The following is a 21,079-nucleotide window of genomic DNA, read 5'->3' on the forward strand; positions in this document are numbered from 1 at the left end:
AAATGTTGGATACTGTTTTTTTAAGCATGTTTACCATTAATTTCATCCAAAAAATTACATAATTATTGGTATTTATTTTGTTATAAAAATTATTATTACTAACGATATCTTAAATGCCACTTATATTTTCTTATATATGTATAATGGTACTAGTTAAACAAAATCACCAAACTTATATTTAAAATATAAGTCAACGAGTATATATAGTGCACGTATGCAACGAGGGTAATGAGCCAAGACTATTACCTCAAAATCTATAAAAATTTAAACCTACCCAATTTTAAATAAATTTTAACAGTAAAAGAAAAATCATTACCACCTATTCGAAAAAGCCATTAGAGCATGGGTGGCGGGAGCTTGAGTCCTAGTTACCTTCGTTAAAGTCATTAGAGTTCCCACCGAGATTTTTCAAGAAGATCTCCTAAAATTTTATAAAAAATATAAATAAAAAAAGAGATTAAAATCATATTTAATTTGTTTAAACCCAGCCAGATACTCCCTCTGTCTAAAAAACAAATTATCCGGTTTCCGTGTCCAACGATTGACCATCCGTCTTATTTGAAAAATTTTCAGAAAATCAAAAAAAATCAGTCATACATAAAGTACTATTTATAATTTATCATCTAGTAAAAACAAAAATATAAATCGTAAAAAAATTTAAATAAGACGAATAGTCAAAAATTAAAGATAAAAGATAAAAAATTGGTTTATTTTGGGACGGAAGGAGTACGTCGCTACATATACGTGCTATACCTGTAGTGTCAACTAGAATGTTCCGGAGCGGTCGCGAGGCACCGGACCGCGTTAACGCGCCGAGCCTTCCCGAAAACTACCCAAACAATACCGTCCCGTTTCCTTGCGCTCCAGAATCCTTCGTCTACTCTTCCCACACATGCAAAGCAACGTACATCCCGTCCCGTGCGTGCGCCCCCACCCGCGAACCGCACGATATATATATATACCCCGCCTGCCTCGCCTTGCCCTCTCACAAACGCATTCTTTTTCTTTAGTTTTATTATCGCACGATTCGAAGCACCAGCGAAGAAGAAAGAGACGAGACAAAACAAAAATCTGCGCACACTTTGCGTGCGAGGCGGTTCGATTCGATTCGAGATGGACGCCTTCTACTCGACCTCGTCGGCGTACGGCGCGGCGGCCAGCGGCTGGGGCTACGACTCGCTGAAGAATTTCCGCCAGATCTCCCCCGCCGTCCAGTCCCACCTCAAGCTCGTACGTTCCTCCCTCCCTCCCTGCCGCCTCGCTCTGGTTTTTGAGGGGATTTTTTTTTCTTCTTTCGGGCGGTTTTGGTTCGCGGCGTGGCGGGTGTTGCTGGTTGCTACTGGTCTAGGTTTTGCAGGGCGTGGAAATGGATCTGCTCTAGGTTTTCCGCCCGCCGTGGCGGGACGTGACAATGGATTTGGGTGTTTAACTCTCCGAATCCATGGCTTTCGTTTTTTCTGAGAGAGAATTAGGCGTAATGCGGTTTTGGTTGGAGTTTTTATGACTAATTTATGAACTGCCTAGGGAAATCGCGGCGCTTGTGCTATGAGAATATGAGATTGATGCATGCAGTTAACTAACTTTTGGAGACTAGTCTCGTCGGTTTGGGAATAGCCATGGGGATTAATTAGTCGCCGTTTTCGTTGGTTTTGGTATTAGATTTAGGAATGAGTTGTTGGTTTGGGTAGTTTCTGATGGGACATGTACCAATCCAACGCTATCTGTTGACAAAATGCGACAAACGCTACTCGATTGAGCATAAATTTTGTTCACAGATTTGATTTGTTCGATTGAGTAGCTGTCTGTGAATAGGTTGATTCACTGTTTGATTCCGCACAGCAGGTAGCACTGCAAGCCTGAATGTCCTAAATGTCCTACAGAATTGTAATTGTAGATTGTTCATGAGATGGATGCTATTCAATATTTATGCCTTAGGTTGTAACTGATTATGGTTTTGCTTCTTAATATCCACGCGTCAATTGAGCTTAGATGGTTGCGATAATGACTTGAATTCTGAATATCTCTGCAGGTTTACCTCACACTATGTGTTGCTCTGGCCGCGTCGGCCTTGGGCGCTTACCTGCACGTCGCCTTGAACATCGGCGGGATGCTGACCATGCTCGGGTGCGTGGGGAGCATCGCCTGGATGTTCGCGGTGCCTGTCTATGAGGAGGTTCGTCTCGCCTTCTGCTGCTGACCTTGATTACTCAGATTGCTTCCTCTGTAGAAGTTCACAGGAAGTATGGTTTACTGACAATGTCAAATACATGGTACGCTGACTTTTTTTGTGTTCCCTTTTGAGCAGAGAAAGAGGTTTGGGCTTCTCTTGGCCGCTGCCCTGCTGGAAGGGGCTTCAGTTGGGCCTCTGATCAAGCTTGCTGTAGACTTTGACCCAAGGTAAATGAGCTTATCCATGTTGTTGTTTAGTAAATGGTTCATTTTGTCTGATCATGATTGGTGGATTTAGAAGTAACTTGGAATTGTAAATGACATGGTGGACAAACAAGTTGGTGATAATGGTTGGCAACACGTCAAGGGTTGAGTGTGACATGATGCTCGTGGGATTTACTGTGGTTCAGATACCTTTGAATTAAAGTGACTATTGACTGTTTGTTCTCGAAGCATTAAATTTGTTCACATGGTTAAAAGTGGTCAAATTCTGCTTGTGAAATTGGTCAAATTCTATTGTTTTTCTTTGAATAGCTTCTACAAGAACAAAGTTTGCCAATAGTTTGGGTAAATACATACTGCGCGGTGGTATTATTATCATTAATTGATTTGTCATAAAGTTAGGCCTGCCTAATAATACTGTTTGTCTATTGACTCTATTCATATGGTTTACTAGGACTGCACTACCTACTTTGTCCCTGGGAAATCACTAATGTTAGTAGTCCTGTGGATGTTGCCTTGTGGTTTGGGTTTGGGCCTGTTTCATGGTTGTCCTGGTCTTATTCTATTTTCTGAATGATGATGAAGTCAAGCTTTACAGTACTAAGCGGTATTTCATTGTTCCTGTCTGTCTGTGTCTTGGTTGTCAAATTTGTAGTGCAACTGTCTTAGCAACTTTTCTCTTGTTGATCACCTTGACTTGCATTTTTTTTGTTTGTGCTGACTGTCATCATATGTCTGTTGCTCTGCGTGCTACCAGCATTCTTGTGACAGCATTTGTTGGAACTGCCATTGCATTCGGGTGCTTCACTTGCGCTGCCATCGTTGCCAAGCGGAGGGAGTACCTCTACCTTGGTGGTCTGCTCTCTTCTGGCCTCTCCATCCTGCTCTGGCTGCAGTTTGCTGCATCCATCTTTGGTCACTCCACCGGCAGCTTCATGTTTGAGGTGAGATACTCGAGTGATGTTCTTGTCCAATGCTAACAAGAAAAAAACATGTACCCATATTTTGGCTGAACAATGATACATGTGTGGTGCTCTCTCTACAGGTTTACTTTGGCCTGTTGATCTTCCTGGGGTACATGGTGTACGACACGCAGGAGATCATCGAGAGGGCTCACCACGGTGACATGGACTACATCAAGCACGCACTCACCCTCTTCACTGACTTCGTGGCCGTCCTTGTCCGGATCCTCGTCATCATGGTGAGTACCCGAGTCAGCTTTCTGCTCAATTTCTCATCGTACATAGCCTCCATTCGATTCGGTTTGATTTGGCTTTTGAAATGCCGACTGACGATGAACGCCGCTGTCTCCCGTTGCAGCTGAAGAACGCGTCCGACAAGTCGGAGGAGAAGAAGAGGAAGAAGAGGTCGTGAGCGTCTCTCTCCCCGCTCTGCACATAGAACCACCACTGCGGCTACTACCTCTACCTACGGCCGAGCCGCACTTCATCTGGGTGTTGTGAAAATTGAGTTCTTTACATTTTGTTGATACGGTGTGAATCTTCTCAACTATGTCGTCGTAGCTTTTGCAAATACTAGCAATGATACATGACGGGGATCTTTCTCACATTCTGAAATGGTTACAAAGTGTTAAAAGCATTTTGTGATAGATCCCTCTCCAATTTGTGTGTGTGTTCTTCCTATTGATGATGATTGATATACTAGTACTAGTAGATAGTACTTTATTACGATTTAAGCGAACCCCAACGAATTGCGTGCTTTCGCCCGGTACGACGGGCACAGTGAATGAAACGATTATTGGCACTGCACGGTGTGCGTCTTCATTTACCGCTGCTCGACGTAGAATCGACGCCAGTAACGTGCTGCAAATTTAAATTTAGTTAAAAATTTAGGGTAACTACGGTAGCACGCTTCGTTTGACGCATTTTGTTTTTAACTGGAGCCGGTCAAATTAACACAATTCTCTAAACTTTCATCAGTTTGGACATTAGCGAATCGCTTATAATATCCCTGCCCTGGGAGAGAACCAATTAACCTCCATTTGTAACCTGAAGCTTACCGAGGCAAGGCCGCCTTATCCATCCAAACAAATTATTTATGTAGGAAATTTAAGATTCAATCCACCTCCTTGGAAACAAATGAACAAAGGATTTTATGTAGGTGCTTTAGGATTTAATAATCCAATATAAAATGTTCTTACACCAGCCTTTGAAGATTGAAACAAAAGATTGGTACTTCCAGAATTCTATGAAATTCCCTCGGAATGGTCCAATGTATATAGATTTAGGAGAAAAGTTAGTAAAAATTCCAACCTCTTAAAATTCTCGTTTGAATCTCTCTCTCTCTCATCTGATTTATGTTTGGTTCTATTCAAATGGTCATTCCCGTGGTTGTTTAGTACCTCATTATTTTATAACCATTTTTCTTGCTTATGCATTCCTACGAAGCCCGTGTTTTTACCTATTCTCTGTTTCACATTATGCATTCCTACTAATCTGGCCTAGAATCATATGTATATGTATATGTATGTTAATATATATATATATATATATATATTGATAAATTGATGTATCTAGAATGAGTATACGTTAAACATTTCTTTCGTTCCAAAGAGCCCTAAATGTCTAACAATTTGTCCAATTTTCAAATTCAACCAATCCGAAGGCCAAAGCTTACTGCCACTACACGACCACCAGAGAAGTAGATATAAGAGCAAGCGAAAAGAGCACACACTCCCCGCCGCTCGCGCCACCAACCTCCCGCGCCCCCACCTTCCCTCCGCCCACGCAACAGCGACATGGAGGGGAGGAGGCGGCGGCGGGGCAGCGGCAGCGGCAACGGCAACGGCAACGCCGCCGCCGCGCCCGCGCCTGCGCCCAAGGTGGTGGCCGTCCTCGCCGGCCTGCTCGAGCGCGCCGCGGCGAGGGGCGACGCCGACACCGCCGAGGCGGAGTACGGCGGCCGGGGCAGCGCGGCGGCGGCGGCTACGGCGTTCCGCGGCCGGACGAGGCCGGAGATCAGCGTGCGGCGGTACGCGGAGCGGATATACCGGTACGCCGGCTGCAGCCCGGCGTGCTTCGTGGTCGCCCACGTCTACCTCGACCGACTCGCGCGTCGGCCGGAGGAGGTGGTGGTAGAGGATGGAGACTCATCTCCATCGCCGTCGCCGGCGGCGGTGTGCGTGGACTCGTACAGCGTGCACCGGCTGCTCATCACCAGCGTCATGGTCGCCGCCAAGTTCATGGACGACATGTGAGTAACCTACTTCATCTCCTTCCCGTGATCCAACATTCCAACCTCCATTCCAATTTTTTTCTTCCGGCAATTCACAATTCCTCTCGCATCTGCCTCAACTCGTGCCATTTTTACTGCCACTTTGCCAATATCAAATTAAACCACGGGATGGGGAAAAAAAATCGAGAGCACGGAGCGATATAACACCAGGCACATGCCAAAGTTGACCAGCATCACCAGCCAATAAATCATATTCACTACTGTACTTGCAAGAACACACAAATGCGGCCAACATTTTTGCACTACACAAACCATGTGCCATGCGTGCCATCAGGCGCGAAATGGGCAGCCGATCGAACAATCTGTCGACCTGTGACCTGTCGGTGCATGGTACTAGAGCAGAGTCGATAAGCAGATGATAAAAAAAGAGAACTTTCTCAAAATGTGTTCTTGCGTGCCCTTGTGTGTCGGCGAAGGCAAGCCAAGCTGCTGCGCCAATGTGCGGATCTGACATGGCTTTGGTGAGTATTAGCTTAATTACTCACTCATGTGGCATTAGCCTTATGACTCTTATCCAGTGCTCATTGTCCAGCAGTTGATCGCTGATCGAGCTGGATCGCAGCCAAGAAACGCTGGTTCTAACAGAATGAATTTTCTCTCTCTCTTCTCTGAAGATGTTAATCTCATCAATATTGCAGCAAGTTTTGTTGCTCGAGATTGCTAAAGATCGAGACACGAATACACGATCGACACGGCCGGGCTGGTAGGTGCAGTTGGGATGTCCAGCTCGTCGCTAGCTAGGCTGTTCCTCTCCCAGACAAGAAGACAGCTGATCTGATCAGTGCTTGATCCCGATTGCTCACCTACCTACCTTCACACCTGCTAGCTAACTACTTAACCAATAATCTTGTTTAACAAACTACTTAATCGGTGCTAATCTCAGCTGCATTCTGGATTAATTAGTGGTTAGTCGGTTTAATTAATTAATCGGTTTGGTTAATCACTTAATCTGTTGGTGATAATATATATTTTTTATTCTTGGTGTGATGGATGGATGTGCAGACACTACAACAACGCATACTTCGCGCGCGTGGGCGGCGTGGAGGTGGCGGAGATGAACGGCCTGGAGCTGGAGCTCCTCTTCGCGCTGCGCTTCCGCCTCAACGTCACGCCGGCGACCTTCGCCGCCTACTGCACCGCGCTCGAGGGCGAGATGGCGGCGGACGACCCCCTCCTCTCGCGGCTCTCCTCGCCGTCGCCGTCGCCGTCGCCGGAGGAGGAGGAGGAGAGTCAGGCGCCGCGACGAAAGGACAGCGCCGCCGCCGCCGCAGCAGGCAGACCGGCGCCGCTGCTCACGGCTGCTCGTCACAGAGCTGTAGCAGTAGAGATCACCCAATGACGAACACGACGCCGGCGGCAGAGGATGGTGCAGGTTGTCGAAGACGGCATAATCAATGGCGTTGGCCATTGCCTGTCTGTCTGTGAATGTGATTGATTCTTTCATCGCTTCTTTGTTTTTTTTTTCCCTTTTTCGCTCTCGGAAATCTGTTTCGTGGTGATCACGAGCTGTTGTTGCTAGCCATTGGCAACTCGCTGATCATTTCCTTTGTGTATAATTGCAATGTGTTGCATGAGATCGGGCTAACCTGTATATGATCATCTGAAAAAAGCCGTCCTGACTGTACAGTATCTGAGTATCATCATCTAGGGAAAAAAAAAAAACTCTCGGTTTAGGGCCCATTTAGTTCTCATTTTTTTCCAAAAGCATCACGTCGAATATTTGAGAATCTAAATAGAGCATTAATCATAGATGAGAAACTAATCATACAGCCAGGAGAGAAATCGTGAGATGAATCTTTTGAACCTAATTAGTCCATTATTAGCCATAATGCTATCACACATGTGCTAAAGACAAATTAATTAGGTTCAAAAGATTCATCTCGCGGTTTTCAGGCGAGTTATGAAATTCTTTGTCATTCGCGTCCAAAAAACTCTTTTAACCTTCGGTCAAAAATCCGATGTGATACCCAATATTTTTTTCCCCAAACTAAATGGCCTTATATATTCCATTAACGTTATTAAAAAAAAATGAGCTATGATATACCAGTCCATTTCATCAACCTGTTTCATAGGCCCAGAACTCCGGCCCATTTCTGGAAACATGTCGGGAACTGAAATTCCGGCCTCCCATGAATGGGCTGGGAATTAGAAATTCAGTCCATCTTGTGACTCGACTCGATACATTCTGGTCCTTTCCCTGAATTTTTGTAACCTTCTTTAAATTTTAAAATAACTCGGTTATTTTCAAATCTGAATTATTATGACGTAGCCACCCTGTCTGATATGGCTAAATAGCACAACCACGCGTCCACATCATAAGAAGTTGATTTGTAGCGACGCCAGTCAAACTGACTGGTCTAAATGGTTCAGATTTAAAAATAAGCCTTAAGATGATTTAGTTTTAAAATCGAAACAATAAAGGATATTAAAAAATTTAAAATTATACTTTCTCTAGTAGTATAGTCCTTCCCTGTATGTGGTTTTAACGGGGATTAAAAAATAAAAATTAATGGAGAATAGCTGTGGTTGCCTGGTTGGTACTTGCTGTATGCATTTTACTATATATTATATTATCCCCAACGTACTTTTACAATTTCTATGTACTAATATATTTAAAAATTAAAATAAATATTTATTTAAGCCTGCAATATTTAATGGGTTAATCAATCACACTCCAGTTGAGTTATTTCTTTAGCAAGTCAAACGGCTAATCACACAAATGTATGGAATTCAACGTTTGTTCTACGGCTGATAAACTATAAAATAAATTAAACAAAACAACGAAACATAAGTTATGGATAAGAATTCTATATTTTTAACAGCTTAAAACCGATGTAAAAAATAAATTATGAGAAAACCTTAATATCAATTAAAAATTAAGTTTTACATTGCAATTTTAGTTATAATTGATAAGGTAATAAATAAACAATGGAAGTGTAATATTACGAATAGTTGGGATGGGTTGGAATTCATGAGATGGGAAATACAAAATCCTAGGCTCTATTGTTTCACTTTTGCTTATAAGCCAGCATTTAAACTTTAAAATTTAATTTTAAAGTTAATTTTATAGGTTTTTTCATTATAGTTTATTTTATCCTATTTATCATAGAATCACTATGAACACATGTAAAAATTTTATAAATAAATTATGTTTCGTTAGGTAATAACCCATTTCATTTTTGGGACTTTGCAAATTTCACTACGATACCAGAACGACAATTTTTTTAATATTTTTATATTTAATCCATGGCAAATTTATAATGGTCTCTTCGTTTATATTTTTCACAAACCCACGCGACTAGTCACTAGTGGTGTCAGTTTACTCGCTTCACTTCGATTGGGAGATCGTTTTGCTTCTGCGCCCGGAAAGCGACAAAACCCCACGGCGATGGCTGACCCCGACGAGGTCGCCGCCGACGCCGAGCTTGAGGTGGAGGAGGAGGAGGAGGAGGAGGAGCCAGAGGAGGTGGAGTGGTTGTCTTCGGACTCGGAGCCGGAGCACCCGGCGCTGAAGCAGTGGACCCCTTCATCGCTCGAGTCGGAGCCGGAGCCGGAGCAGCACCCATCGCCCCCGCCGGCGACCTCGGCGTCGGCGGGGAAGGTCGAGGAGGAGGATGAGGTGGAGGAGGGGGAGGTGGAGGTGGGGAAGCCGTTTAGATGGCCCGGGTGGCCCGGCGCGAGCGTGTTCCGGCTGGTGGTGGCGACGGACAAGGTGGGTGGCCTCATCGGGCGGCGGGGCGACACCATCAAGCGCCTCTGCGAGGAGACCCGCGCCCGCGTCCGCGTCCTCGAGGCTGCCGCTGCCGCCGCCACCAACCGGATCGTAAGACTCCTCCCTGCACATTTTGGGTGATTCGAGCTAGGGCTTTCGTTGTACGGATGGTTAGAACTTAGAAACGGTATGTGATGCTCAATCCGTTTGAAAGCCTGCTGATATTTGTCGTATGGTCAAATACTTATTACTCCATTAGGATGCTCCCATGCTCTTCAAGTTTTAATAGAGATTGCAGCATCCTGATCACTGGTGAAAATTCCTAGGAAGAGTGGAAGGCTTCAGAGTAAGGATGACTCGCTGTATCAACAGTTTAATTAGCGCAAATGATCTCATTTATGTGCCATGTTGGATTCTGTGTTAGCTTTATCATGGTTCTAGAAGCTGGTAAACGATATCTGGAACCATGTTGCATGGTCTTCTTTCTTTTCACTTTCTTTTAACAGTTTAATAGCTATGCAAGGCTTGCCCATCCTATATGACCTGTTCCTGCTTTGTGTCTTTTTTCATTTATTCTTTGTCAACATCACAGGGACAATAACTTATTAGTGTCATGCGTCAAGTAGACTCTGATAGTAATGACTTCACTGGTAGCTAAGGTTACTTTTGAGATGGTAGGAAACTAGTGCAAGATGTGCAGATGGTACTCCTTATCAGAACTATAGACAGCTTCGTACCGAGTTTTCATAAACTTGTTACTCCTGTTTCATATTTACGTGCAGAAAAGACTAGTTTCTGATTTTTTTATTCATTGCACTATGTTTATTTTCTCGCCATTGTATTTCAGGTGTTAATATCTGCAACAGAAGAATCTCAAGCAGATTTACCTCCTGCTATGGATGCTGCAATTAAGATCTTCATGCATATAAATGATATAGAAAAGATCAATGGCGATGACTCAATTTCTGGTTCTGCACCAGACAAGTGTTATGCTAGATTATTGGTTCCTTCAGCACAAGCCACATACTTAATTGGCAAGCAAGGAGTCAGGATCAAGTCAATTCAAGAAATCACTGGTGCTACCATAAAGATTATAGATAAAGGTATACGGTCCAATGTTTCATGAATTTTTCTCAGTTAAAAGAAAATTGGAAATGTGGTGTTATTCTTTGGCTCTCTAAAATCAATGTTCAGTTAAAATGCTGGTCATTTCCAATTCGAATCACTTGTTCTTTTTTTGCCGGAAACCTGTAGGGGAGGCCCCTACTGTATATATTAATAAGATAAAATAACCAGTTGTCATTTTGTTCCTCAATTTATTTTGTACCCACAGCTTCTACCAATTTATCCATTTTTTTCTGGTTTCAATCCAGTTTGCTGTGTCTGAACATACTGCCGTTCTTTGGATGTAACACTTGTTATTGTGTGTAGATGAGCTTCTGAGTTATGATGTAGTGGATGAAAGAATTGTGGCCATACGTGGTGCTCCCTCCAAAGTTCTCCATGCCCTAAAATCTGTACTTGGAGTTCTCCGAAAGTTCCTAGTTGATCATGGTGTGCTTCATCTATTTGAAAGAAAGGTTAATGCCTCCTTTAGTTCAGCATGCTTTGTTATGCAGGAACATGAATTCTGCTCATGCAATTGAGATTTGTGTTATTCATCTGCAGAACCAAGCAGTAGGTGAGGAACATGATAATTCTAAAGAAAATCAAGTAAATCAGGTTGCCAGTGATTATCGTCTCCCAGGGAACAAGGAACTATTGTTATCTGACCGTCAAACTCCTCCCAGCCCAAAAGTCAGCAGATATTTGTTGTATGGCCGAGACCCATCTGTTTGTGACCCATATTTATCTGATCCTAGTCACCAATCCAATACCGCAATACAACAGGTCTAATTTAGTAACACCATCTTATAATCCTCTAGTTACAAACTATACTTTTCTTTCATTTTGCTTGTCAAAATTTGCTCAAGTTTCAACTGTTACATTCTGATTTGTTTTACATTTATTTGCTCCATTTTTTCTCTTTTAAAAAAATATAAACTGATGCACTCATGTTTCCAATTATAATGCTGCTGCAGACCTTGTTCTTATATATATATTTTAATTTCAGATCACACAAACAATGCAGATCCCGTTGCCACTTGCTGAAGATATAATTGGTGCAAGGGGACAAAATATTGCTTTTATACGTTCTGTCAGTGGAGCAGTTGTTGATCTTGAGGAGAATAGAGATTATCCGAATGAGGTTCTAGTTCTGATCAAAGGCAGCTCTTCACAGGTTCAAACTGCACATCAACTTGTAGAGGTTGATAACCTATGTCCTGATGCACACTGCTGCTCTTTTCGTAAAGTTAAGATGCCATAAGAATTGAGCCTCTAGTTATGTTTATTTTATTTACCCCACTATAGTCTTGTCGCAGCCAGGGCCCAGGAACTCAGATCAGCCTACAAAACCATGCTCAGCTAACTAGAAGGTGCTGCATTGTTATCCATCACAGCAGCACCTGCTTGCTTAGCAATGAGAAACTGGACAACACGACCCTTGCTAGTTTCTACAATTGCAAACTGCATTTGGTGATTGTATGGAGAGAAGGGGCCCAACAAACAAGTGGTTATTATAAACATAAGATCATTATCCTGTAGAAATGATATTCCAACCATCAACTAATCATATGTGTTTCTGAATTTTTGAAACTATATGCCGATTGCTGAATTTATATATGCTCTTGCAATTTTTGCAGGAGATCTTGTCGGGCAATAGAGAACCACCTCCTGGAAGCAGTGACAGCAGACCTGATGCTGGCCCAAAGTTTCTGATCTCTGGACATGCCAATCCAGCAAACTGGGATCACTTGCCATCATACCGCGGCCATCAACCATACATTGTTCGATATGGATCTTCAAGCTTACCGAGGTTCAGAGAATACAGGCTGTAGCAAGCAAAAGTAGCTGCACCTAGCTTCATTTCTGTGTCTAACAATAACCACCAGGCGGCTGTGGGAGGACCGATGAAGTGACTGTGATTCCAAATGATGCTTAGATAATTAACTAAGGACTAAAGTAGTTTGTATATTCTGTTGTCGGTTAACCGAAGCAGATCCTAAATTGTGTCAAATTCTAGTGTAGTTTTAACTTAATTAAAGCTCCTTATTTCGGTATGGAGAAGTTTTACCATGTCGGAAGGAGGGCTTTGTAAACTGTACAAACACTCTGGTATTTAGTAGAACTACACCGGTTACCAGGCGCGACTGAGCTACCTGGCGTCTTAAGTCGCAAAGCCTTCTGCTTCTCTGAAACAAAAAAACATGGTACACCATATGATTAAGCATGCCCCCTATAGCATAATCTCATAGCAGAAGACAAGTCAGGGTCATTGTTTAGCTTTTTCAATGAAAAAAAATCAAATAGTATATTTGCAAATAAAAAATAATTTATAAATAAAACTTATATAAATATGTTTTTAGTGATCTAAAAAGTAAAGGATAAAAGTATAACGAAAAATCTCTAAAATCAACTCTAAATTTAATATTAAAAATTTAAAATTTACGAAATAAAATTAGTAAAAAGCGAACAGATAAAGGGGCCCATTTGCTAAATAGGGCATGCAAAACAAAAATTTCATTGATTAATTAGGTATTAGCTATTACTCTGACTAAATTTAAGCAATTTTGATATAACTTTTTTTTAAAAAAACATACCCCACAGTTCAACCGTTCAGGAAGCACAGACAGGAAAAAAAATCAGCTCATATTTTTTTTTATATCCAAAATCAGCTCATATTAGCTGTCGCGAACGCGGCCAAGGGTGAGTGAAATTAAGCTCCAGAATCCGCAAGTTTGTCTCTTAATTTGTCTTCACCTCGATAGTAATAACAAGCCCAAACTTTAAATCGTCTTGGCCCAGAAATCACTTGCTCAGCCCGCAACAAAGTGAGGACCACAGCAAGGCTTCGCACGTAAGCCAGCCAACTCGCCCGTTGCTGTCGCCTCCTTCTCGTCTCGTCTCGTCTCGTCGGCGTTGCTGCTCTCCCTCCCGTTCGTCTCCTCCGCCCTCCTCGCGCGGGCTCGCCGGCCGCCTCCGCCGATCTCCCGCCGCCCTGCTGTGTCCCGCTGCATCCTCACCAGTGCGGTGAGCATCCATCCATCCATCTATCCGTTACGCAGCCACATCCTCTTCCTCTTCCTCTTCCTCGTCTCTCTATCCACGCACGCACTTTTTTCTCTCTTCTGGAGCTTGCGTCATGAACCCTAGATAGGTTCTCTTCTGGATCTGGCTGCCTTAATAACCTTAAGGGAGACTAATGGCAGTTTGTTTTTTTGTTTCCAAAAAGTTTGGGGGTTCAACTGAACCCACATTAGATCCGCCCATGTCCTACGACGCGAGGATGCTCGCTTAAGATGTTGGTGTATTGGTGTATTCTCTCTTGGTGCGGGTGTGCGGATGGAGATCATGCGATCGCATTGGGCTAGTGGTGGGAGTTGTTCTGATCTGACCCATTTTTTTGAGTTTGTACCGGTGTACGATTTACTTTGAAATTCGTTGTGCAATTTTGATGTTGGTTCGTGAGCATACGTGAGGTTTCGGAGAAGCGTAGCAAAGTTGTTTGCATCGGTTACTACTAGCATTTTCCACTCTACGCGTTTCTGCCAACGAACGCCATGAATGGTTTTGGATTTGGGAGGGTATGGTAGGTTTGATCATTGAGAAGATATCTCATCATTTTGGAATCCTGCTCTAGTTTTGGTCGTCCAGAGAGTTGGATTGTTCTGACGTTATGTTAAAGCTTGTTTAGCTAAGGCTTTTGCATGGGCAATCTGGTCCAGATGTACCTGCTATTTTTCTGTTCTGTAGAACAAAATGTAATTTGCTGTAGCTTGCTATGGTCAAGGATATAAGGATGTAATGCACGACTGTGCAGAACTTCTAATATGCCAGTTAATTGAAAACTTGTAACATCTTGGATTATTCATGATATTCTTGTTTACCACTGTGATGTTTGAAGAATTCCATATACTTTTTCACTAGTTATCTCTGAAGAATAACATAATCTGTATTTGCACCGAAGGTACCAATTATTGTGGACAAGAGTGAGCAGGTGCAAGTCTGACTATATACATAAGGAAAATATTTTCTACAGATTACAGTGTTACACAAGATTTATGCATAACCCATGCTTTTATTCAAAAACTAAGCAGTCTTCCCTGTCATACCTACTCGGAACTTCTCCCCAGATATCACAACACCAACTAATAGCATATGCCGATTTTGTTAGAGAACCAGTCGAGTAAATTATTGCACTGGTCAATGACTCTGCAACTTAAATTTACACTTTCAGCTTAAAACAAGCTGCATGTCATTATTCAGTGTTATGATCTGTATGTTTTATGGACATGTATGTGGTATGCCTTTCTAACTCTCTTTGCTTTTTATAAGACATACTGGTGTTTTACTTATGTGTTGTACAAAGACACTAGCACGTGGCAGAGTAATGCTTTCTTTGCTTTCAAGAGAGCAAGAGCTCGTGGCAGAATAATGTTTGCCTTTTCCATTACAATGTAATGCATTTCCTTTAAGGTCTAGATTTTAAATTTGAAACAGATTATACAATTAATCCTAGCTTTCTGTTGAGTATTTCTTAAACTGTTGGTTGCCTATTCTAACCATCTGAGGTTTTGCAATTTGGGAATAGGTGAACTACAAAGATGGTACATTGGGCTGGTCCTCCTCCGCCAGTAAAGGCCCCTGAAAAGATCACAGAAGTAGCCAGTAAGACTACATATGATTCCGCAATGGTCGAGCAAAAGACAAGACCGCATGCCATCGAGCGCCACAGGTCGTGTGAAGTGAGTCAAGTGGTATTTTCTGAGGTAGAAAATCGTCATCAACACCAAACCCTCGAGCCCACTAAAAGCCCAATATCTGGGTGTTCTGCTCCAGTGGAATCAACTACAGATACCAACGCAGTACACAAGAACACGGTTGCAGATGCTGCTTGGGAGGCCCTAAAGAAATCAATGGTTCACTTCAGAGGCCAACCAATTGGAACTGTTGCTGCAATAGACAAGTCTCAGGGAGCACTCAACTATGACCAGGTTAGCATTTCCTTTACAGTTGAACCATGGATATGAACTCAATAAAGATTCCTAAATATCGTTACTATCATCCCTATATAACCTTGTCAAATATGCTCTTTAAGCACGTACCACTCTTACAATATTCCAATTGGTAATATAATGATGGGTATAATATTTCTCTTCCTGCAAAACCTATGAATTAATAGTTCTCCTTACACCTGGATATCCAATGCAATTGACAACGATAAAGTTCTCGTCACTCTGGAGCAGGTTTTCATGAGGGATTTTATTCCTAGTGCATTGGCTTTCTTGATGAAAGGAGAACCAACAATTGTGAAGAATTTTCTGTTAGAGACTGCTCGCCTTCAACTAAGAGAGAAGATGGTTGACCTCTTTAAGCTTGGTCAGGGTGTGATGCCAGCAAGTTTCAAAGTGCACCACTGCAACTCTAAGCACAAAACTGAAAGTCTGCTTGCTGATTTTGGTGAAACTGCCATCGGAAGGGTTGCTCCTGTGGACTCTGGCTTATGGTGGATTATTCTTCTTCGTGCTTATACCATATGGACAAGGGACAATTCTCTGGCTGAAAGTCCTGAATGCCAAAGGGCAATGCGCCTTATCCTGAAATTGTGTCTGTCTGAAGGGTTTGATACGTCTCCAGCTTTGCTTTGTGCTGATGGTTGTTCCATGGTCGATCGAAGAATGGTGAGCCACTTAGACTGAACATCTTTTCCATTTTTTTGGACAGTATGAATCTTTTAACTGTTTTCTTACTTACTAGAATTTTATAGTTTTGATGCGATGTCAGAAGTATTATCTTGATCAAAGTTGAAATTACGTTAGGCATGTTTTAGGAATCTATACTGGTGCTTTTGATTTTATTCAATACGAATGGGTGTTTCTGTCAGATCCTTCCTTACAGTTTATTCCTGGATGTAGAAGAATCATGTCCCCTCTTGATTATACGGGTAACAAAATTGACCTAATGCCCAATGGTTATAGCAGTACTTTCTGATTATATGTTTGTGTTGTCAAAGATCGTCTTGTAACTACTTAATCAAAGTATCTGCTTTTTTCTTTTTACCTTGAATTGTTCATACTGAACATATTTCTGCATGGTTATCTTTTGCTTCCTTACAGATTGCAATTTGTGCAGGGTATATATGGCTATCCGATTGAAATCCAAGCTCTGTTTTTCATGGCTCTGAGATGTGCCATAACTTTGCTGAAAGAAAATCACAACGACGACTTTGTGTACCAAATATCAAAGAGAATCGAAGCTTTGAGCTACCATCTGCACACTTACTACTGGCTTGACTTCCAGAGGCTGAACGAGATATACCGCTACAAGACAGAGGAGTACTCAGAGACAGCTCTGAACAAGTTCAACGTGATACCAGAATCAATCCCCGACTGGATATTCGACTTCATGCCGAGTCGCGGCGGGTACTTCATCGGCAACCTCAGCCCTGCGAGGATGGACTTCCGCTGGTTCTGCCTCGGCAACTTCATCGCGATCCTCTCGTCATTGGCAAGCGGCGAACAGGCTGAAGCAATCCTGGACCTTGTGGAGGAGCGCTGGGAGGAGCTCATCGGAGAGATGCCCATGAAGGTGTGTTACCCCGCTATGGAGAACCAGGAGTGGCAGATCGTCACCGGGTGCGACCCCAAGAACACCAGATGGAGCTACCACAACGGAGGATCATGGCCAGGTATAAACACTCGCACCCCATCTTTTCCAAATTGGTTTTGAGGTTTTTTTTTTTCTATAGTTTACTTTTCGGCCTTGGCTTTCAGATCCATAAGAATATACATATAAAATTTTATTAATAAATTATTTTTATCTGTAAATATGTCATTTGACTTTTTTTTTTCACAATCCCTGCCATGTGTCTCTTGCCCATGTGAGCCCATGTGAGGTGGTGTTTAGTTGCCAAAATTTTTTTGGTAAAAACATCACATCAAACGTTTAACCGGATATTAGAAGGGGTTTTTGGACACGAATGAAAAAACAAATTTCACGGCTAGCCTAGAAACCACGAGACGAATTTTTGAGCCTAATTAATCAATCATTAGCACATGTTAGTTACTGTATCACTTATGGCTAATCATGGACTAATTAGGCTCAAAAGATTCATCTTAAGATTTATTCCATAACTATGTAATTAGTTTTTTGATTTATCTATGTTTAATGTTTTATTTAGGTGTCTAAAAATTCGATGTGATTTTTTAAAAAATTATTTTGGGAACTAAACAAGGCCTGAATGAGCTGGATGCCTGACATTGTGCATGATGATGGATCAGTGTTGCTGTGGCTACTGGTGGCGGTGAGCGTGAAGCTGGGGAGGCCGCACATCGCGCGGCGAGCGGTGGAGGCTACGGAGAAGCGGCTGGTGAAGGACGAGTTCCCGGAGTACTACGACGGGAAGGCCGGGAGGTACGTGGGGAAGCAGGCGCGCAAGTTCCAGACGTGGTCCGTCGCCGGCTACCTGGTCGCCAAGATGCTGCTCGACGACCCCTCCAACCTCCGCGCCGTCTCCCTCGCCGACGACGGCCACGCCCGCTTCCCCGTCCTCAAGCGGAGCAACTCCTTCCCGTGATGATGCATCTTCACGTGCTTGCCCCACACGGAGATGCTAACCACCCTTGCATATAAATATAGGCACGTACGTACGTACTCCGGTAATCAAGGCTGTTAACTCACTGTTCATATCGTACTGTACTTGGTAGTAATGTTGTTGTCAGGATGAGGATTAGGGTATTCACCGGACGCCCCTCGCTGGTGGATATTTTGGTAGCTCGCGCACAGGTCACTACACAAACCGGCGGTTGGAAATGGAGTTTTGATCGGAATGTTGGACAGAAAAGCTCATGGTTAGACCTGGATGACTTTTGATGATTGTGGATTAATGGTGCATCCACCACATTGCTGACACTCATTTGAGTATGTCGGTTTCTTATCAACTCATTTGTTTCTTGCCGATGCCTAGGCTGCTTCTACTTGTGATTCGGGCTGCGATTTTAACTTGTGGTGCAACTGTGCAAGCTCTTTACATCTACACTTGTCTTCTACCTCCGTTAAAAAAACATAGTATTATATATATTTAGTAGAGATTAAAAAGCTAAGGAAAAAGACTTAGTCCCCTGATAATAAATATCGAATGAATTGTAGTTGGGAGGATTAGTAAAGATAAGATGTGAAACATAAATTAATTGATAAGATAAATAGTAGTATTAGGCGATAGGTGCAATTAACTATAGTGCGGAATAATATTTAAATTTTAAAACTATTTATAATTTAAAACGTAGTACTAGCAACAAATGGAGGAGGAAAGAGAGGAAAAAGAAAAGACTGGTGGCACCGGACGGCGCTAAAAGCGAGAGTTATCTGAGAGCCACAAGCCAATCAAACGCACACGTAGGACGAGACCCCATCCACCCACCCCCGCCACGTCACGAAAGGGGCCCCACCCTGACCTTCCACGTAGGCAAAAAAGACCACTAGTGAAGCCCCAAGCGCTCGCGCTCACGCTGGCCTCTCATTCCGCCGCTCTCCTCCCCCATCCCGGCAGCCGCAGCCGATGGCCATGGCGACCTCCACCTTCTCGCCCCCGGCCGCCTTGCAGCTCCCCCTCGCCCGCCGCCACCCGGCCCCCGCCAGGCAGTGCCTCCTCGCCCTCTCCTCCCCGCGCCCCCGCGCCGGCCTCCTCCGCGCCGCCGCCGCCGCCGCCGCCTCCGGGGAGGCGCCCGTCGAGGCGCCGCCGAGCAAGCCGGACGCGGAGCAGTCCCCCGCCGCGTCCAACGGGGCCGCCATCAAGGCCGAGAAGGCGCCCGCGCTGGAGCCGCTGCTGCCGAGGTTCCGGGACTCGAGGTGGGTCAACGGGACGTGGGACCTCAGCCAGTTCAGCAAGGGCGGCGCCGTCGACTGGGACGCCGTCATAGACGCCGGTGAGACTCCCGATTCGTCGCCCTCTTCCTCCCCATGCTCCAGTTTGCTGCTGCTGCTTCTGATTAAGCACACCAATGGTGGAATTCGTAAATACTCCCAAATAGCTAAGCATTGCATAACTGAATACTTCAGGATTAGGATTCCTTATCAGCTATCAGATATTTGGCGTTCGCTTGAGGAATCTCGAAATTTGTGCATGAATTGTTCTGGATACGATTGTTCCAGTGTGTTTTTAGTTGGGTTGCTAGTGCGCTTGATGAAACCCATTGCTATGCAGTGGAACTGTTTGTGGTTGTAGTGGAGGATGGAGCTTGGTTCTCACTAGTCTCAGAGATTGCGACCTCCCATCTGCTGAAATGAGGAACAAGGATGCTGACAAGAACATCCACAGTGCTCTGTATTTAGGGTTCTGATCTCTATGGCTGTACACCTTGAATAATCAGTGCCCCGCAAAATAAATACATAAAAACTTCAATGAGCAGTGGAGCATGATTAGATTGATAGCGTCAACTAGATGTAGTTTCTAGTGCATCGCTGTCGCCATTGATTTGCTTGATAACGCAAGGAGATGATGATGTGAACTGCTCCACAGTGTTCTTGCTTGCTTTTACAGTTCAAGATGCTAGGAATGGCATTGCAAAAAGGGGTGAAAGCTAGGTTGGATAGGGAAGAGAGATCTGTCACATGCGCACAACTAGAGTTTGAACTGAGTTCTAATTGATTTATTTTCTGAAACTGTTTTTTTTTCCTCAGCTAGCTTGCATTTCTGTATGTAGTTTGTGATTTTTTATGAATTGGTATGAGCAAGATGCCTGTCAGTGAAGTGTAAATTTATGACACTTGTGATTGTTGCTGCATTGAATGGAACAAAAATCGGATTCCTTTATACTCCTTGGGAACGTTGCAATCGTCTGATGCCATATTTGTTTGTTTGCAGAGGCCAGGAGAAGGAAATGGCTTGAAGATTGTCCAGAGGCAACTAGCCCAGACGAGGGCGTTGTTTTCGATACTTCAATCATACCGTGGTGGGCATGGGTGAAGCGTTTCCATCTCCCTGAAGCCGAGAAGCTAAATGGTTATATTCTTGAATCCTTCTCGTTTCAAAAACTAAAAAAGTTTTTGCTGGCATCAAGCTCAAGCTGCATCTGCAAAGAAACCACATGTATGGGATATGCTAGAAGAAACGTTCATCACATCTTCTAACTTCACAAACCTGTGTCTCCGCAGGCCGTGCTGCCATGGTTGGCTTCTTCATGGCATACTTCGTTGATAGCTTGACCGGTGTGGGGCTTGTCGACCAGATGGGCAACTTCTTCTGCAAAACCCTACTGTTTGTTGCTGTAGCTGGTGTACTGCTGGTCAGGAAGAACGAGGACATCGAGACGGTGAAGAAGCTCATCGATGAAACGACGTTCTACGACAAGCAATGGCAGGCAACTTGGCAAGACGAATCCCCTTCTCAGCCCAAGAATTAGCTCTGGAGTGGACTCTGAATCCTCCTCCCTATGTTGTATCACTCTTTTTGCAGCCCTTTTCTCTCTCCCCCCGTTTATTAGTGAGGCTCAGTACCTTTTGATGATCTTGATACCTACGCCGTCTTGTAAAAAGTATGAACTCGTTTATGTGCTAGAGGGTAATGTTGCTGCGGGTTATTTGGCTATAACTTCAATGTTTTTCTGGATGAAGTCACTTGCA

At 43.5% G+C, this 21,079-nt stretch overlaps 5 protein-coding genes across 8 annotated transcripts; all 5 read left to right on the top strand.

Annotated features, from left to right (window-relative positions):
* Positions 1–983: 983 nt before the first annotated feature.
* Positions 984–3,968, top strand: LOC102716095 (bax inhibitor 1). The gene is made up of 6 exons (XM_006646755.2): positions 984–1,230; positions 2,030–2,173; positions 2,306–2,397; positions 3,149–3,335; positions 3,437–3,592; positions 3,712–3,968. Exons 1-6 carry the CDS (start codon positions 1,114–1,116, stop codon positions 3,763–3,765), a joined length of 750 nt encoding a protein of 249 aa, XP_006646818.1. The 5' UTR covers positions 984–1,113; the 3' UTR covers positions 3,766–3,968.
* Positions 3,969–5,099: 1,131 nt separating this feature from the next.
* Positions 5,100–7,345, top strand: LOC102715457 (cyclin-P4-1-like). Its single transcript, XM_006648203.3, has 2 exons — positions 5,100–5,604; positions 6,649–7,345. The coding sequence occupies exons 1-2, from the start codon at positions 5,150–5,152 to the stop codon at positions 6,983–6,985; spliced, it is 792 nt and encodes a 263-aa protein (XP_006648266.3). The 5' UTR covers positions 5,100–5,149; the 3' UTR covers positions 6,986–7,345.
* Positions 7,346–8,965: 1,620 nt separating this feature from the next.
* LOC102715736 (RNA-binding KH domain-containing protein PEPPER-like) lies at positions 8,966–12,710 on the top strand. 4 transcript variants are annotated; one of them, XM_015833409.2, is made up of 7 exons: positions 8,966–9,469; positions 10,206–10,461; positions 10,790–10,938; positions 11,027–11,248; positions 11,472–11,666; positions 11,771–11,835; positions 12,103–12,279. In XM_015833409.2, exons 1-7 carry the CDS (start codon positions 9,035–9,037, stop codon positions 12,176–12,178), a joined length of 1,398 nt encoding a protein of 465 aa, XP_015688895.1. In that variant the 5' UTR covers positions 8,966–9,034; the 3' UTR covers positions 12,179–12,279. The 4 variants fall into 4 exon arrangements, with proteins under 4 accessions (XP_015688895.1, XP_015688894.1, XP_015688892.1 ...); XM_015833408.2 differs by lacking the exon at positions 11,771–11,835 and having other exon boundaries at positions 11,472–11,639; positions 12,103–12,710; XM_015833406.2 differs by lacking the exon at positions 11,771–11,835 and having other exon boundaries at positions 12,103–12,709.
* Positions 12,711–13,351: 641 nt separating this feature from the next.
* Positions 13,352–18,419, top strand: LOC102716376 (probable alkaline/neutral invertase F). Its single transcript, XM_006646756.2, has 5 exons — positions 13,352–13,489; positions 15,051–15,453; positions 15,706–16,140; positions 16,592–17,147; positions 17,740–18,419. Exons 2-5 carry the CDS (start codon positions 15,064–15,066, stop codon positions 18,033–18,035), a joined length of 1,677 nt encoding a protein of 558 aa, XP_006646819.1. The 5' UTR covers positions 13,352–13,489; positions 15,051–15,063; the 3' UTR covers positions 18,036–18,419.
* Positions 18,420–18,974: 555 nt separating this feature from the next.
* On the top strand, positions 18,975–21,047 carry LOC102716015 (light-harvesting complex-like protein 3 isotype 2, chloroplastic). Its single transcript, XM_015832953.2, has 3 exons — positions 18,975–19,383; positions 20,322–20,459; positions 20,612–21,047. Exons 1-3 carry the CDS (start codon positions 19,017–19,019, stop codon positions 20,857–20,859), a joined length of 753 nt encoding a protein of 250 aa, XP_015688439.2. The 5' UTR covers positions 18,975–19,016; the 3' UTR covers positions 20,860–21,047.
* Positions 21,048–21,079: the final 32 nt, after the last annotated feature.

Source organism: Oryza brachyantha, chromosome 2 (assembly GCF_000231095.2).
Source record: "Oryza brachyantha chromosome 2, ObraRS2, whole genome shotgun sequence".
Lineage (NCBI taxonomy): Eukaryota > Viridiplantae > Streptophyta > Magnoliopsida > Poales > Poaceae > Oryza > Oryza brachyantha.

Bases quoted from the DNA above. Each gene is read 5' to 3' on its own strand.
- LOC102716095 (XM_006646755.2), top strand. From the start codon at position 1,114: ATGGACGCCTTCTACTCGACCTCGTCGGCGTACGGCGCGGCGGCCAGC. The intron at 1,231-2,029 runs GTACGTTCCTCC...ATATCTCTGCAG, and splicing joins TCCAGTCCCACCTCAAGCTC to GTTTACCTCACACTATGTGT. The intron at 3,593-3,711 runs GTGAGTACCCGA...CTCCCGTTGCAG, and splicing joins TCCGGATCCTCGTCATCATG to CTGAAGAACGCGTCCGACAA.
- LOC102715457 (XM_006648203.3), top strand. From the start codon at position 5,150: ATGGAGGGGAGGAGGCGGCGGCGGGGCAGCGGCAGCGGCAACGGCAAC. The intron at 5,605-6,648 runs GTGAGTAACCTA...ATGGATGTGCAG, and splicing joins GCCAAGTTCATGGACGACAT to ACACTACAACAACGCATACT.
- LOC102715736 (XM_015833406.2), top strand. From the start codon at position 9,035: ATGGCTGACCCCGACGAGGTCGCCGCCGACGCCGAGCTTGAGGTGGAG. The intron at 10,462-10,789 runs GTATACGGTCCA...TATTGTGTGTAG, and splicing joins CATAAAGATTATAGATAAAG to ATGAGCTTCTGAGTTATGAT. The intron at 10,939-11,026 runs GTTAATGCCTCC...ATTCATCTGCAG, and splicing joins TTCATCTATTTGAAAGAAAG to AACCAAGCAGTAGGTGAGGA.
- LOC102716376 (XM_006646756.2), top strand. From the start codon at position 15,064: ATGGTACATTGGGCTGGTCCTCCTCCGCCAGTAAAGGCCCCTGAAAAG. The intron at 15,454-15,705 runs GTTAGCATTTCC...ACTCTGGAGCAG, and splicing joins GAGCACTCAACTATGACCAG to GTTTTCATGAGGGATTTTAT. The intron at 17,148-17,739 runs GTATAAACACTC...ATGATGGATCAG, and splicing joins CAACGGAGGATCATGGCCAG to TGTTGCTGTGGCTACTGGTG.
- LOC102716015 (XM_015832953.2), top strand. From the start codon at position 19,017: ATGGCCATGGCGACCTCCACCTTCTCGCCCCCGGCCGCCTTGCAGCTC. The intron at 19,384-20,321 runs GTGAGACTCCCG...GTTTGTTTGCAG, and splicing joins GGACGCCGTCATAGACGCCG to AGGCCAGGAGAAGGAAATGG. The intron at 20,460-20,611 runs GTTATATTCTTG...GTGTCTCCGCAG, and splicing joins TGAAGCCGAGAAGCTAAATG to GCCGTGCTGCCATGGTTGGC.